Source organism: Scomber scombrus, chromosome 1 (genome assembly GCF_963691925.1).
Source record: "Scomber scombrus chromosome 1, fScoSco1.1, whole genome shotgun sequence".
NCBI lineage: Eukaryota > Metazoa > Chordata > Actinopteri > Scombriformes > Scombridae > Scomber > Scomber scombrus.
In genome coordinates, this window is record NC_084970.1 from 1,993,008 (window position 1) to 2,006,154 (window position 13,147).

A 13,147-nucleotide genomic window follows, 5' to 3' on the forward strand; every position below is an offset into this window, starting at 1 on the left:
AAAGACTGTGAAGAACCAAACGGATGAAAAGCCAATCACGGCAGTCTCCGGTGTCCCAGTTCTATTTGTTGTATGTTTAACAAGCTACTGGGACTTAAGAAAGAAAAGGAAACAAATTGTACATAACATGCTCAACAACACAAACACAGAGCTACAGATTCATTTAGGACCAAGACTGCATACCACTATGTCTAAGGGAGGAGAACACTTTCACTTAGTTGCTGAAGTCATCCAAAATCAACATAATCTTTTAACAGTTTCTGTTAAATGCTTCAGACTGAAATGCATCTTGGAAGTCGTAGTTTATGTAATATATTTTCTTATAACATTGTGCTGTAACAACACAGCGACATCACTAAACATTGGACAAAAATGAGGAACCAATACTAACTGTTAGACAATCATAGGTACACAGAACCATGGTGAATACAGTCTGACTGCTCTTCTGTGTTTTTCAAACTCTGTCTGCACTTTGCATTAACGTAAACTCAGGGCCGAACTAAAGTGTTATTAAGCTTTTGTTATTCCAACATCTACACTGTGCAACCAGCAGCCTCGCTCTGTTAAAGGTTACCAGAATTCATTACCATTTTAAGAAAACTGATTCAAGCCACCGTTTTACCTTTCTGTGTAAAGCGACGCACTTGTACTGCTTGTTATATGTGCATGGTCTTTTTCATTAGGCCAGCTTGTTTTTTTGTTCCATCACCTTTTTATTTTAACCTTGTGAAACACTTTCTATCAAAATGTTTGTGTTTGAAGCCCTATAAGAGTAAAGTGGTGGCTTTCTATTTCAATTGAGAATGAAATTCCTTCAAATTAAGTACAAAATGTGTTTGTGGTTATTTTAGCCGAGGCCTCTCTAATATATTTTGTTACAGCCTCAACAAGTTGCCTCAAATGTCCTTCCGGAAAACTGTGTTAAGACTTTAAGGATGGAAGCATGAATGCACTCACTAGATTACATGAAAATCAGCCTTTTGGATTTGAACCCTTCTGTTCAAGAGGAAATTTAGTCTGATATTGGCACTAGAGGAAAGATCACAGAACATCAGGGATTATCGTTGTCAGGATGTACAGAATATTTGATGGTAATCTGGCCAGTTGTTGTCAGACTACCTTACTATATCCTCCATTTTCGTCTCAAAAAACAAGTGGACATCCCCGTCAACTCAGATGAGTGGTGGCTTCCTCAGCTGCTGTACTCACTCATACTCCCTCCTCTCTGTTTTAGCATGCTCCAAGCAAACAGAGGGACTTTTCATTGATTTCATTAGGTTGGTTATGCTGTGCAGCAAATACAATTGCGTCACAATGTATCATGGTGAGCATCCTCCATCATCTCTCTTCTCTCACACACTCCATGTAATGTACGGCTGCAACCAAGGAATATTTTAAATATTTGTTTGAATTATTTTTCTAAACATTGATCATTCAAAAATCTGATAAAAAAAAACCAAAATGCTTATCAAAGTTTCCTAAACCTGATGATATCTTCTTCTATCTATCTGATCGTCTTTAAATTGAAACAATCACAAATGGAAACTGTCAAAGGAGGAACCAAATGACTTGTGAGAGGGAATATGGCAGCTAAACACTTTACTAAATTAAGTAAAAAGTCAAATTAATTTGCAGTTCCATTTTAATATTAATTAATTCTGTCCATTAGACTATTAGAACAACTATTGGACAACAGACCTATGCAGTACCTTTAGCAATAATAGTACAATTAATAATATTGATGGTAATAATAATAATAATAACAACAACTAAAACTACTACTTCAATAAAGAAAACAATTATGAAAGGTGTGTTGTAATAAAAACACATGGTGTCCACTGATTAAATGCAGTTACTGATTGGTTCAAACCAAAAAGCTGATACTGGCATTCTAAAAATATACATATTTATACCTAACCAATTATGTCATCAGTCATCTGGTAATCAGTGAAAGCAGAATGAGGGTTCACCTCCAGTTGTGCCATTGGGCAGCTCCACATTGGTCAAAATGTGTCCGCTAGACTGTTGACCAAAACAAAGCATATCTCACACATTACACCAGTGGCTCCACTGCATTGGCTTCCAGTCTCAAAATCCAATTTAAAGTATTTTAAATCACATACGAGGCTCTGAATGATCTGACAACGGAGTATATAACTGAAGTTCTTACACCTTACTGTCCCAATATGCCCCCCAGGTCTTCCAGTCAGGGTCTTTTAACTATTCCAGACTAGTCCAGACTAAAAACAAAGGGTGATCGGGCCTTTGCAGTTCTTGCTCCTCAGCTCTGGAATGGCCTTCCATTCAGAGTCAGGTCAGCTGACTCTGTCACTGCCTTTAAATCTCATCTGAAAACGTGTTTCTATAGAAAAGGCATTTTCTCAGAGCCGATAGATAACACATGTGTGCTCATCAGCTGTTGGTTGCATTGGTATTCCTTTCATTGAGAGTTTTATTTCTGTATTTGTTTATGTGCATGTTTCATTTATTACTGCTTGCTATTGTTTTGAATTTTTCTCACCTTTGGAGAGCAGTTTGTACTATTTGCTGGAAAATGTTCTGTAAATAAAGTTATTATCATTATAAGTATGTGTTAGTTCTGCCTTGTTAATGGATGGAAATTGAAGGGGAACATCAATAATTCACATTCAATCACACTAGAAATCTTGTTTTGAGTACAAGGACACAGACCCCTATTGGTATCAAAGTCAGTTTCAGATGTGTTTCTAGATGTAGGAAAGAACAGGGTACTTTTCCTAGTTTTGTCTTTCCCAGGACATAGAAATGAAGTGATTTTTTTTTTCTTAATGGGCAGCATGCTCCTTTAAGCTAAACATTTAGTTCCAGCATTGTGGGTGCAGTGAGAGCCTATGAGAGCCTAAAGGCTTTAGTAGTGGGCTTATGACCCACTTTTCCAGCCGGTGGTCACTTCAAATACAGGAAAGGAAAATGTGAGCAGGGAAAACTAGTTTCACTCTCTACATCCACAGCCACTCTCAAAATAGCCTATTACTCCAAAACATGTCAAAGAACACTATGGACTACGCTTTATGTTAATAGCTAAAACTGATAAGTGTAGGATACAACTTGTTATCAGTGATAAGTGTGAATGCTAGCTGCACTTATGTTAGCCTGCTCGGTAGGTTATTTCACCTTGGACCTTGACCTGGTTGGGTTTGCAGGTAGGGCAGGGAAGCAGGGTGAACTCCTCAGCCTGGTGCATGGAGTAGTCAGTACTGGCCACCACCACCCGATCTCCGGATCCCCAGCCCTCTGGATGGTCAGCGAGCTCCAGGATGCTGCTGTTGGACAGCATGTCGATGGTAATGGAGGCCTGTGGACGAACTGCAGAGGGAGACAGTGAGTGTTAGGGTTTGCAAAATGCAGCGTAGCTGAATTTACACAGGCCAGTCAGGAGAATGAGACTGGCGGGACACTGCCAAAGACACCAAGAGCTGCCAGCCAACAAATTGGTACTATGGGAACCAACACATTGTCATCGGTCTTGAGGACGTCCTACACTAACATATGTGGATGTACTCAAGAAGGATGCAGGAGCGCAAAGTACCAATGAACTGGCCAGATCGTCTGAGGACGACCTAGAGAGAGTCACACACAGCACTGGACTGCATTCGGAAGGTTAAACCCCATTATTGTGGATCTGTTCCAGCGTCTCCACTCAGCTGGACACGCTCAGAAAATCTCTTAGGAGACATCCAGGAAGCATCCTTATCACATGTCTGAACCACCTCATCTGGCTCCTTTCAATGCAGAGGTATTTGATGACTGATCAGGTATGAACCCTTTCTGGCCAAGGAAACTCATGTCACTGCTTGTATTCACAGTCTCATACTTCAGGTAACTACACAAAGCTCATGACTATAGATTCACTTAACCCTAATCAAGAGATGCACCCCTCTTTACCATAAGAATTTGGTACAACAACCACATTATTACTGACACAGCACTAAACTGCCTGTTGATCCTGTGCTACATCTTACCCTCACTCAATAACAAGACCCTCCAAGATACTTGAACTCCTTCACTTGGGACAGTTACTCCCATTTATCCTTCACATGGCCTGGAGAGGGTAAATGGTTTAATAATCCCAGCCACTTAAGACTCGGATGCTGGATTCATGGGTCAATACTGCCTGTAGATCTCGAGAGAGAGAGACGAAATCCTGAGGCCACCGTGCCATAACTCTTTACCCCATATCTTCGACTGGATATTCTGTTCATAAAATTAAAACTGATGGTCACAGCTCTTGTTCCTTTTTTGAGCATGACTCAAAGCAGCAGCCTTAGCACCTCATAGACCCCCGGCACACTGATCAAGATATCCTGAGGTCAAATCCAAAGCCTTCAAATCCAAAATACACATGTAGACTAAATGGGCCAACTCCTATGACCTGGGGCAGCTGTGGCACAGGAGGTAGAGCAGTTTATCAACTAATTGAAAGATTGGTGGTTTGATTCCTGGCTCCATCCGCATGTGTGCCAAAGTGTCTTTTGGCAAGGTACTGAACCCAAAATTGCTCCTTATGGCTGCACCAACAGTGTATGGATGTGTGTGAATGGATGAATGTGACTTATAGTGTAAAAGCGCTCTCAGGGGTTGGAAGACTAGAAAACCCCTATCTAAGTGCAGTCCATTTTCCATTTAATCCTCCAGTATCCAGAGTTGATCCCCTATTCAACACCTAACAGAATTTAGTCCATGTGATACTACATTGGTACACGAACACAACATGCTGCAGCCATGAAAGCAAAAAAACGGAATCAACCGAGATACGTTTCACCTGACCTAAAAGCCCCTAAGCTTTGAGTCTGGGGGGGGGGGGACGGACGACTCTCTCCAATATTTTAAATTCGGAAGGCAGTACCCATTTTAAGTGCTTGCTGTCAGTGGTGCACATTTCTCCCCTTAAACACATATACTGTTATTGCTATAATTGCTCTCCCTCTCTCTCAGTTACTGTGTGTTCTCTTGTGAGATACAAAGAAAAACAGTAGACATGGTGAGTTTTGTGTTTTGATACAAAATACTCAGACATGTACAAACATGGTGATTCGTGACAGGATGCCTATGGAACATTTGTTTTGCTGCAACATGATCACCGAGCATGAGAATTTTTTCCAAGTAATTAGAATTGGTTTCATGGACTGTGGCCAGAGGCAGATTTGACGAACGATCCTTGAAGCATGATAGCCTACTAACACCATGCCTACACAGACTGTATCGCAAAAGAAGCAAATTTTGCAGAGCAGCAGCAGCTTCAGTCTACGTCTACACAGGATGGGTTCAAGCGCAGCACTGGGTGTAGGTAACCTGTGTTTTGGCAGTGCACAAAGCCCAACACATAATCACTTCAGCTAAGTGCATAAAACGTAAGAAAAGCATAAAAATGTGCTTCAGGTTGTAGTTATACATTTACAGTGTGAGTGAAATTCCTCTGTAAACAGCTGTATTGATTAAAATAGAAGTGGGTCTCCGTCAACCTGCATGGCATGAAATAACATGTCTCAGTTCACAATAAAGGGAAACAGAATGAGTGGGCATACAGCTGTACTATGACATCTTATGTGTGCAGGGCAAGTGTGGAATGATGTGAACGGATTGTACCCTTGGTCAACTTTGACAAAAGATCACGCCAGCACTCCCAAGCACTCTCTACATAACAGAAACAGAAACACACACACACACACACACAGACAGACAGGCCCAGACAGAGTTCTGTGGTATCTCAGTGTGGTTGGAGCAGCGCCTGTGAACTCTGAGCTTGCCGTGTGGCAGTGTTTGCCTGCACCATGATGTGAGCTCCATGCATTCCTTCCATAGCAGCCTGCCCACGCACACAACACATACTCAGGAGCACAGCCAGAGTGTGTGTGACTATGTATATATATATATATATATATATATATATATATATATATATATACACACACACACACACACACACACACACACACACACACACACACACACACACACACACACACACACACACACACACACACACACACACACACACACACACACACACACACACACACACACACACTAACCGATACAATATTGTTACCCAAAGAGCAACTCCACACTTATTTTGACCCATTTTCAGTATCATTTTTTATATAACTGTTGGGTTAACTAATGCTTATTGTAATCTATTCAACTCTTTTTAAACATTTGTCACAATTAGTAATTGGCTTTTAATGAAATTCATTTTTTAATTTAGCAATTTTAAACCACATATTCACACCATTTTGTACAAGTAACGATACATTTGGGGCAGTTTTAAGCTTGAGCTTTGTGTGTTTAACACTATTTCAACCATATTTAAGTTTGGGTTAATAACCCAGAGTGTGCTTCCATTTAAAAAGCATGCAAGTAAAAAAAAATGCAAATTTTCACATTACAGTCACAAACATACACAAAGAGACTGACAATAAATGACAAGCTTACCAAGTTTTCCACAAAGGAAACGAACTCTGTAGTTGCGACAGAGGCCATGAGCCTGGTCCTTGTTGAGGCAGACAAAACCATAGTCCTTGGTTTTCTTATGGATCACGTCTCCTGTCTGGTTGGAAGGTATGCCATCAAGGGTTTCAGCCTGGACAAGGGAAAGATGGATTATAAAATGTATACTGGTATTTATAAATGCCTATTTCAAATATGAAAACCTTGTCAAATGTTCTGACACACCAATGGTATAAACCCTTTTCCCAGCAGACATTTGGACTTGTCAAAGTAGGAAAAGCACAGGAGTTACCAAACACATAACAATAGACCATGAAACTGAGGCATATAAATGGAATTTAGCCATCATTCATTTCATTAATTACACCTGTGTTCTTCCTTTTGTCACATGTTAAAATGTTTTCTCTAAGAAAAAAATCCCTACTGTGCCTAACAATGCTCCTCAAGATTAAAGGCTTCAAAGTGCTGGGAAATATGCTTGTAAGAAGCTTGAGAGACAGACACAAAGAGATCGCTTGCCACTTGGCATTGGCACATCTCTTATTTGCAGGCATCAAAAATTAAGTTGTTTTTTTTCACCAGACATCTGGTATTTGTCTAGGGCCTGGCTTATATTCTTGGCAAACTGCAGGAATTTCATTAAGGCTACCAGTACTGAGAGTGAGTCCACTGTTTTCCATTGTTGCCTATTCGAGGTCCTGGGGCTAGTTCTGCAAAACCAGCATTACAAAACAGACTATTATCCACACTGCAGGCATCACAAACACGCAGCTATGTGATGTGATGACACTTATTCTGGTCAGTTATTTCCATATTGGTATTATGAAACTGTTACAGCCTCACTAAACGATTACTGTGGTTTTGTTACAGTTTTTATGATATCATTGGTGTTTCAGTTGCAGTGGATATTGTTTGTAAGTTGTTTGTCTTGGTAATTTCCTTTGTCACATAAAATCTGTGTACAAAGAATGCTTAAGGCCAATTTATGCTTTCTGTGTCTGCATGGCTGTGATGTGATCTGTCTGTGGTGGTCTGTGTGACATAAATATCATCTGTCCATATCTGCAACAGTACTGACTGTTTAATTACAATCCAGTAAATCCAACTAGAGTAACACATTATTGCATTTAAAAGCTGCCCTCCTGGGACATTACTTGCTGGTACCTGATCTGGTGTGGGACAGTAGTCTAGGTTAACTTTATTGCTTGCTTGGTTGCCATTTCTCAACTGAATTTTATGTCATGTTGGTTTAGCTAGTGAGCTGTGAGATATCTATAATTTACTTACTGTGAAACAGCTGTGGTGATGCAATGGTGAGAGTCCCATATCAAGTCAAATGTTTATACATTTTTCCACATTGTTTTCAATTCACTGCTAACCTCAAAATTGCTCTCTTATATGGACATTCTACATGGGAACTGTGAAAGCATTACTGCTGCATGCTTATACCAACAGTGCTCTTGTGCTTTCCAAGAGATTTCCCTTCATAACGGAGCCATGGCAGTGGAGAGGCAAGCAGAAGCTGCCAGTTTCCCCTCATTTTTATAGATGTGTTCATTTGGTGAATGATGCTAATGTCTCAAAATATATGTGGTAACAAATTACTGACAATTCTGTACATGTCCCAAAAAAATAATAAAACTACAGATTGAACTTCAGTGTTAAAGTTACAGCACAAAGTCTTGGAACAACAAGAGGAGAGTACAGACATTCGGCCTCAGGCACTGAGAAACTCCACATTTCCTTAGAATGGTCAGATAACCACATTATGTAACATATTGAAACGAGACCAAGAAAAACACTTGGTTGCTAAAAATAAAGATCCCACAGAGTCAAATTAGACAGTGAAAAGTGCAAACTGAAGAAAACTCTGACTATGTCCAGACTCGGCGGAAAAATGATGACACACATAGAGCTGAAAACCCAAGCAGGAGATGGCCTTCCTCACTAATATATAAAAAATCAAAAGTGAGGATTCCTATTATTTGGAAAAAGACAATCAGAAAACTATGATTATTATTTCCAGCAGTCTATTTGGAGTTGTTTTTCATTTTGCAAAAAGAAAAAAAAAACACACCATGAAGAGATCAAGAGAAGAGGTCAGGCTGTAGAACAGCTATAAAAAGATGCAATGAAGGTAGCAAATTGATCAAGTTGTTGCACAGCAGCCATAAAAAAAGGGCAGCTACAGGCTACAGTAGCTATTTTTCATGGTAATGGTATGGGTGTTGGAGGCGGTGTGGGCAGACTTGGTGCTGCTGCTTATCTTCATAAAAGGCAAACAGCTGCTTCTTTATGGTGCCAGCCTGGATCCACATTCACTGACTGCAGCCTTGTCATGTCCCAGCAGCACAGCAACAGCAGGCTGCTTCAGTGCTGCTGAGTAGTTAAGCAGTTAAGCTTAAACTGTTGTGGGAATCCAACAGAACATCAGTATTGCCGTTTCAGCACAGCCTGTAGCTATATTTTTGATCAGAGAGTTGCTCTGTGGCTTCCTCTTCTTTGGTGTGAGATTTGTCTGGGCAGTGAGAGAGTGAGAGACGGAGCCTGCCAGAGAGAGGGGAGAGTTGGCAACCTCGTGGTCAATAAGAGATCAAAACCTGAGCTGCTGAGGGAGTCACTGTTGGTCCAATAATGCTCCGATGCTCCTGCTCTTTAGAAATACATTTTCATTTTCCTCTTTTCGGATACACTTTGTTGTTCAAGGGGTGCTTTGATACTTTGGATTGTCAGATGTGCACCTGATCATTTTGTATTTGAATTTTATAGTAGTTAGGTTTGTTGTGTTTTGTTTTTTGGGGTGGCAACTTTGTTCTTATTGATATATTCAGGCAAAAAGAAAGTGCTACATGATGGTGTATAGCAGGGGTATTCAATTAAAATTCACAGAGGTCCAATTAGTGAACATTTCCTCAAGTGAAGGTCTGGAACATCATCATGTCTGTGTTATTTTTCAGTACTTTGAAGTAGCATTGTAGTTCCTTCAGCATCTGTGTCTAGTGGGTATAAAGATAGCGTTTTAAAATAAGTGCATTACAGAAAGCTTTTAATTGTGCTTCTTAAATAAAGTAAATAAACTTAATTTCACATGTGATAGCATTATAACAAAACATCCCAATACATTAACTGTATTCATACATTGTAACTCTACCTCTTATCTGTCACCTCTCTGTCTCTCCTCTTTTCTCTGTGTGTATGTCACTGACAGTCCAGTCTCTCCACATGTCCAAATGCACAGACATGATTGGCTGATTAGCGTCACATGAGAAGATTGGTTATGCACATTGGTCTGTTAGTTTCTGAGGGCCGCTCCACCTTTACCGTAATAGCTGGATGAGCTGCACCTCTTAAAATAGAAACGCTAGGACACAATTTAACAATCCCCAATATTTCATCAGCTACAGGTCTGGGTCTGGATAGGACGGCGTCTGGGTCGGGATCAGGACTGTGGTCCGCCTATGAGTGACCTCTGGTGTATGAGAACAGAGTCTTTCAACAACATACTGTATGTAATGGCTTATTACATTTTATAGGGACATACTGTATATGTAGACCATTGTTCTTACTCTGTTAGTCTTAAGGTACAGGTCAATTACTAAATACAGTTTATTTTAATGACAATTGCAGTCCCTTCATTCTTTGTTGGGGGTTGCCTTCAGCCATTTCTGCATGATTGCTTTCTTGCTGGCATATAAAAAAATATCTTAAAGAGACATTCATGACTGACTCTAGGATTTTGTTCAGTTCAACTGTGGCAAAAAAAAGCAATTCACTTCTATTCCAAACATTTTTAGTGTCTCTTTAGAAAAGCCATGCCAGTATAAAAGAGTTACCAGGTGACTCAAAACATATGAAAATGATAAGTCTTTTTTTTTGGTCCCACACCGCCTCCAGCAGTCACTCTATCCCTGAGAACCCTGCTGTATGAATTTCGACTCTGGAATCACAACATATTGTAATAGGTTTTGTGCTCCTGATAACACAGTAGATATTTGTCTTTGAAAGGTATTTAACCCTCCTGTTGTCCTCGAATCAAGGAAGGAAGGGAGGAAGAAGGAAGGAAGGGAGGGAGGAAGGAAGGATGGAAGGGAGGAAGAAGGAAGGAAAGGAGGGAGGAAGGAAGGCAGGAAGAAGGAAGGAAAGGAAGAAAGGGAGGGAGGAAGGAAGGATGGAAGGGAGGAAGAAGGAAGGAAGGGAGGGAGGGAGGGAGGAAGGAAGAAGGAAGGAAGGAAAGCAGGGAGGAAGGAAGGAAGGAAAGGAAGAAAGGGAGGGAGGAAGGAAGGATGCAAGGGAGGAGGAAGGAAGGGAGGAAAAAGGAAGGAAAGGAGGGAAGGAAGGAAGGGAGGAAATAAGGAAGGAGAGAGGGAGGGAGAAAGGAAAAGAGGAAGGGAGGAAGGAAGGAAAGAAGGACAGAGGAAAGAAGGAAGGTAATGGGGAGGAAAGAAGGAAGGGAGGAAGGAAGGAAGGAAGGAAGGAAGGAAGAACATAAAGAAGGGGGAGGGAGGGAGGGAGGAAAGAAGGACAGAAGGAAGGAATAAAGGGGGATTGGAGGAAGGAAAGGAGAGAAGGAGGGAGGGAGGAAGGACAGACAGACAGACGGAAGGAAGGAAGGGAGGAAAGAAGGAACAGTCAAACAGACGGGGTCAATTTGACCCAGGAGGACGACAGGAGGGTTAAAAGCCTTTTCATTACTTATAGTGAAGAAAGCTGTTGCACTTTTCATGTGCCCACTGCCTACACTGCATATCAAGAAAGAAGAGAAATATATATATTTTTGAAGATGTAATTATTTCTGTAAATATACAGTATATATATACAGTAGATTGTTCATCTTAAATGTTTTTGGTGAAAATAGCCTGGATCCAGAAACAGGTGACCTATCAAGGCTTTGTTGGCAGTAATGGAAACAACAACTTGCTACATGGCAAAGATGATGCAACAAAATGTGACGAGTGTGTATTTATTGTGTGTTCAGACCACTGGTGACAAAGAAAAGTGACCACAAGCTGTTTTCAATGGAAGCCGCGACAAGGAGCTACAAAACGACCCTAGACGTGTCCCTGTGATGGGTGACACACACTAAAAATCAACCGATTATATGTTTTTGTTTGACTGTTTCCTGTTCTATTCTATGTAAAACAGGGAAGAAAAACTGATTCTGGCCGTTAGGCAGTTAACCCTTTATTTCATTTCCTGTGACACTAAGAAAAAGAATGCATCTTAGCAGAGGGTTACAGTGTGGGACTTGTACTGTGGGAGCTTGTGCAACATTAATTATTAAACAAACAACGGCTAGCTGTGGTAGTATGTTCTTTAATAATACTAAATCATGTTTACTACTTATTAAAGATAATGATAAAATAATGTGGTACATGTCAACGAGCACTTGAGTTACACTTCAACAGCGACTCAGCCACGATGGAGCTGGCCACACTGGGCAGTTTTGGAGCTTTATTGCTCACAGTGCAAACATCCAACTATGTAGATTTAGTAACTTGATATATCTGTTTGATGGATGGGAAATGAATGTAACTGCTTGAATTCCTATCAGTTAATTTCTAGTTCATTTTCATCCTCCTCTGTCTCTTCTCCTCTCATGCACCAACTATTCTGTCATATCAGATCCTGACACTCCCACCTGCCCTGCAAGAACCCACCATGCTCCTTCCCCCCAAACAGCTGTTTTCACTTCCCCAGTCAACCCAGCAGTGGTTCACCTCTAAAATTCCAACATCGATATATTGGCCGATGACACACTTTTTAAAAACACTTACATACATAATGGAGGCTGTGATATCCAACAGTTTAAGAATAAACTTAATCTTTAAAAAATTACATCAGTGCACTGAAACAGTAAAATTCACTGGGAATTGAATATGTATATATTAAACTTGAATTAGGATAAGGCAGAAATATATATATATATATATCGGCATATATCGGATGGAATAAACACTGATATACTGTAGTTATGACGGTTGACCAACATATCGGTCTGGCTCTAATGGACACAACCGGCTGATTGTACTATTTACATACAAAATACAATAAAACTAAAACATAAAGTGCAGAATGTGGGTGAGATTGTGGATGGAGAAGTGTAGGTTATGTTAACTGTAGAGCCTATAGAGGCAAGTGAAGGTGAGTCAACTTTGTGGAATGAAGCTAACTTCAGGTTAAGGTAAGATGTTGTAAGTCTTCCATTTTATGTTGTTGAGGTGTTAATTCTCTGCAAGCCTTTACTCACCATTTCTCTTTCTTTTTTAAAATTGAATGGTATCCATCAGGTGACACATGCAATGTCACTGCTCACCGATGTAATTTGCAAATATCAAACATTAAGAAAAAAAAATTGTGATGAGAACGACTGGCAGCATCTTCACATATCACACACTTGGTAACATAACTTGGTTTCATCACTTGTCATACCCAAATCATATTCATAATTAGCTCAAAAGTAGTAATGTGTATGGTTTAGTCCTGTTTTGACAAGAAGAGTAGACTGTGGATAAACAGAACAAAAATGATTGAAGTAACTCTAAACCTTGGATCTACCGCTTATATACATATTGTTATATCTTTCTCTGTGTAACGATATATTTGCGTACATTTTTCCGTCTGTGCACTTTCTTCCTTGTTCTTCTTTCTTGTTCCTTTTTCT

General features: G+C 40.2%; 1 protein-coding gene across 2 annotated transcripts in view; it reads right to left on the bottom strand.

Annotated features, from left to right (window-relative positions):
• Positions 1–13,147, bottom strand: part of LOC133980350 (cell migration-inducing and hyaluronan-binding protein-like) — a 115,634-nt gene that overhangs the window by 71,367 nt on the left and 31,120 nt on the right. For both annotated transcript variants that reach the window (XR_009925169.1, XM_062419057.1), the window contains exons 9-10: positions 6,472–6,619; positions 3,154–3,345 (exon numbers count right to left, since the gene is read on the bottom strand). Coding sequence is in view for 1 of the 2 variants with exons in the window: in XM_062419057.1 (XP_062275041.1) it covers positions 3,154–3,345; positions 6,472–6,619 (340 nt within the window). In the remaining variant the exon portion in view is untranslated. The remainder of the gene's footprint in view (positions 1–3,153; positions 3,346–6,471; positions 6,620–13,147) is intronic.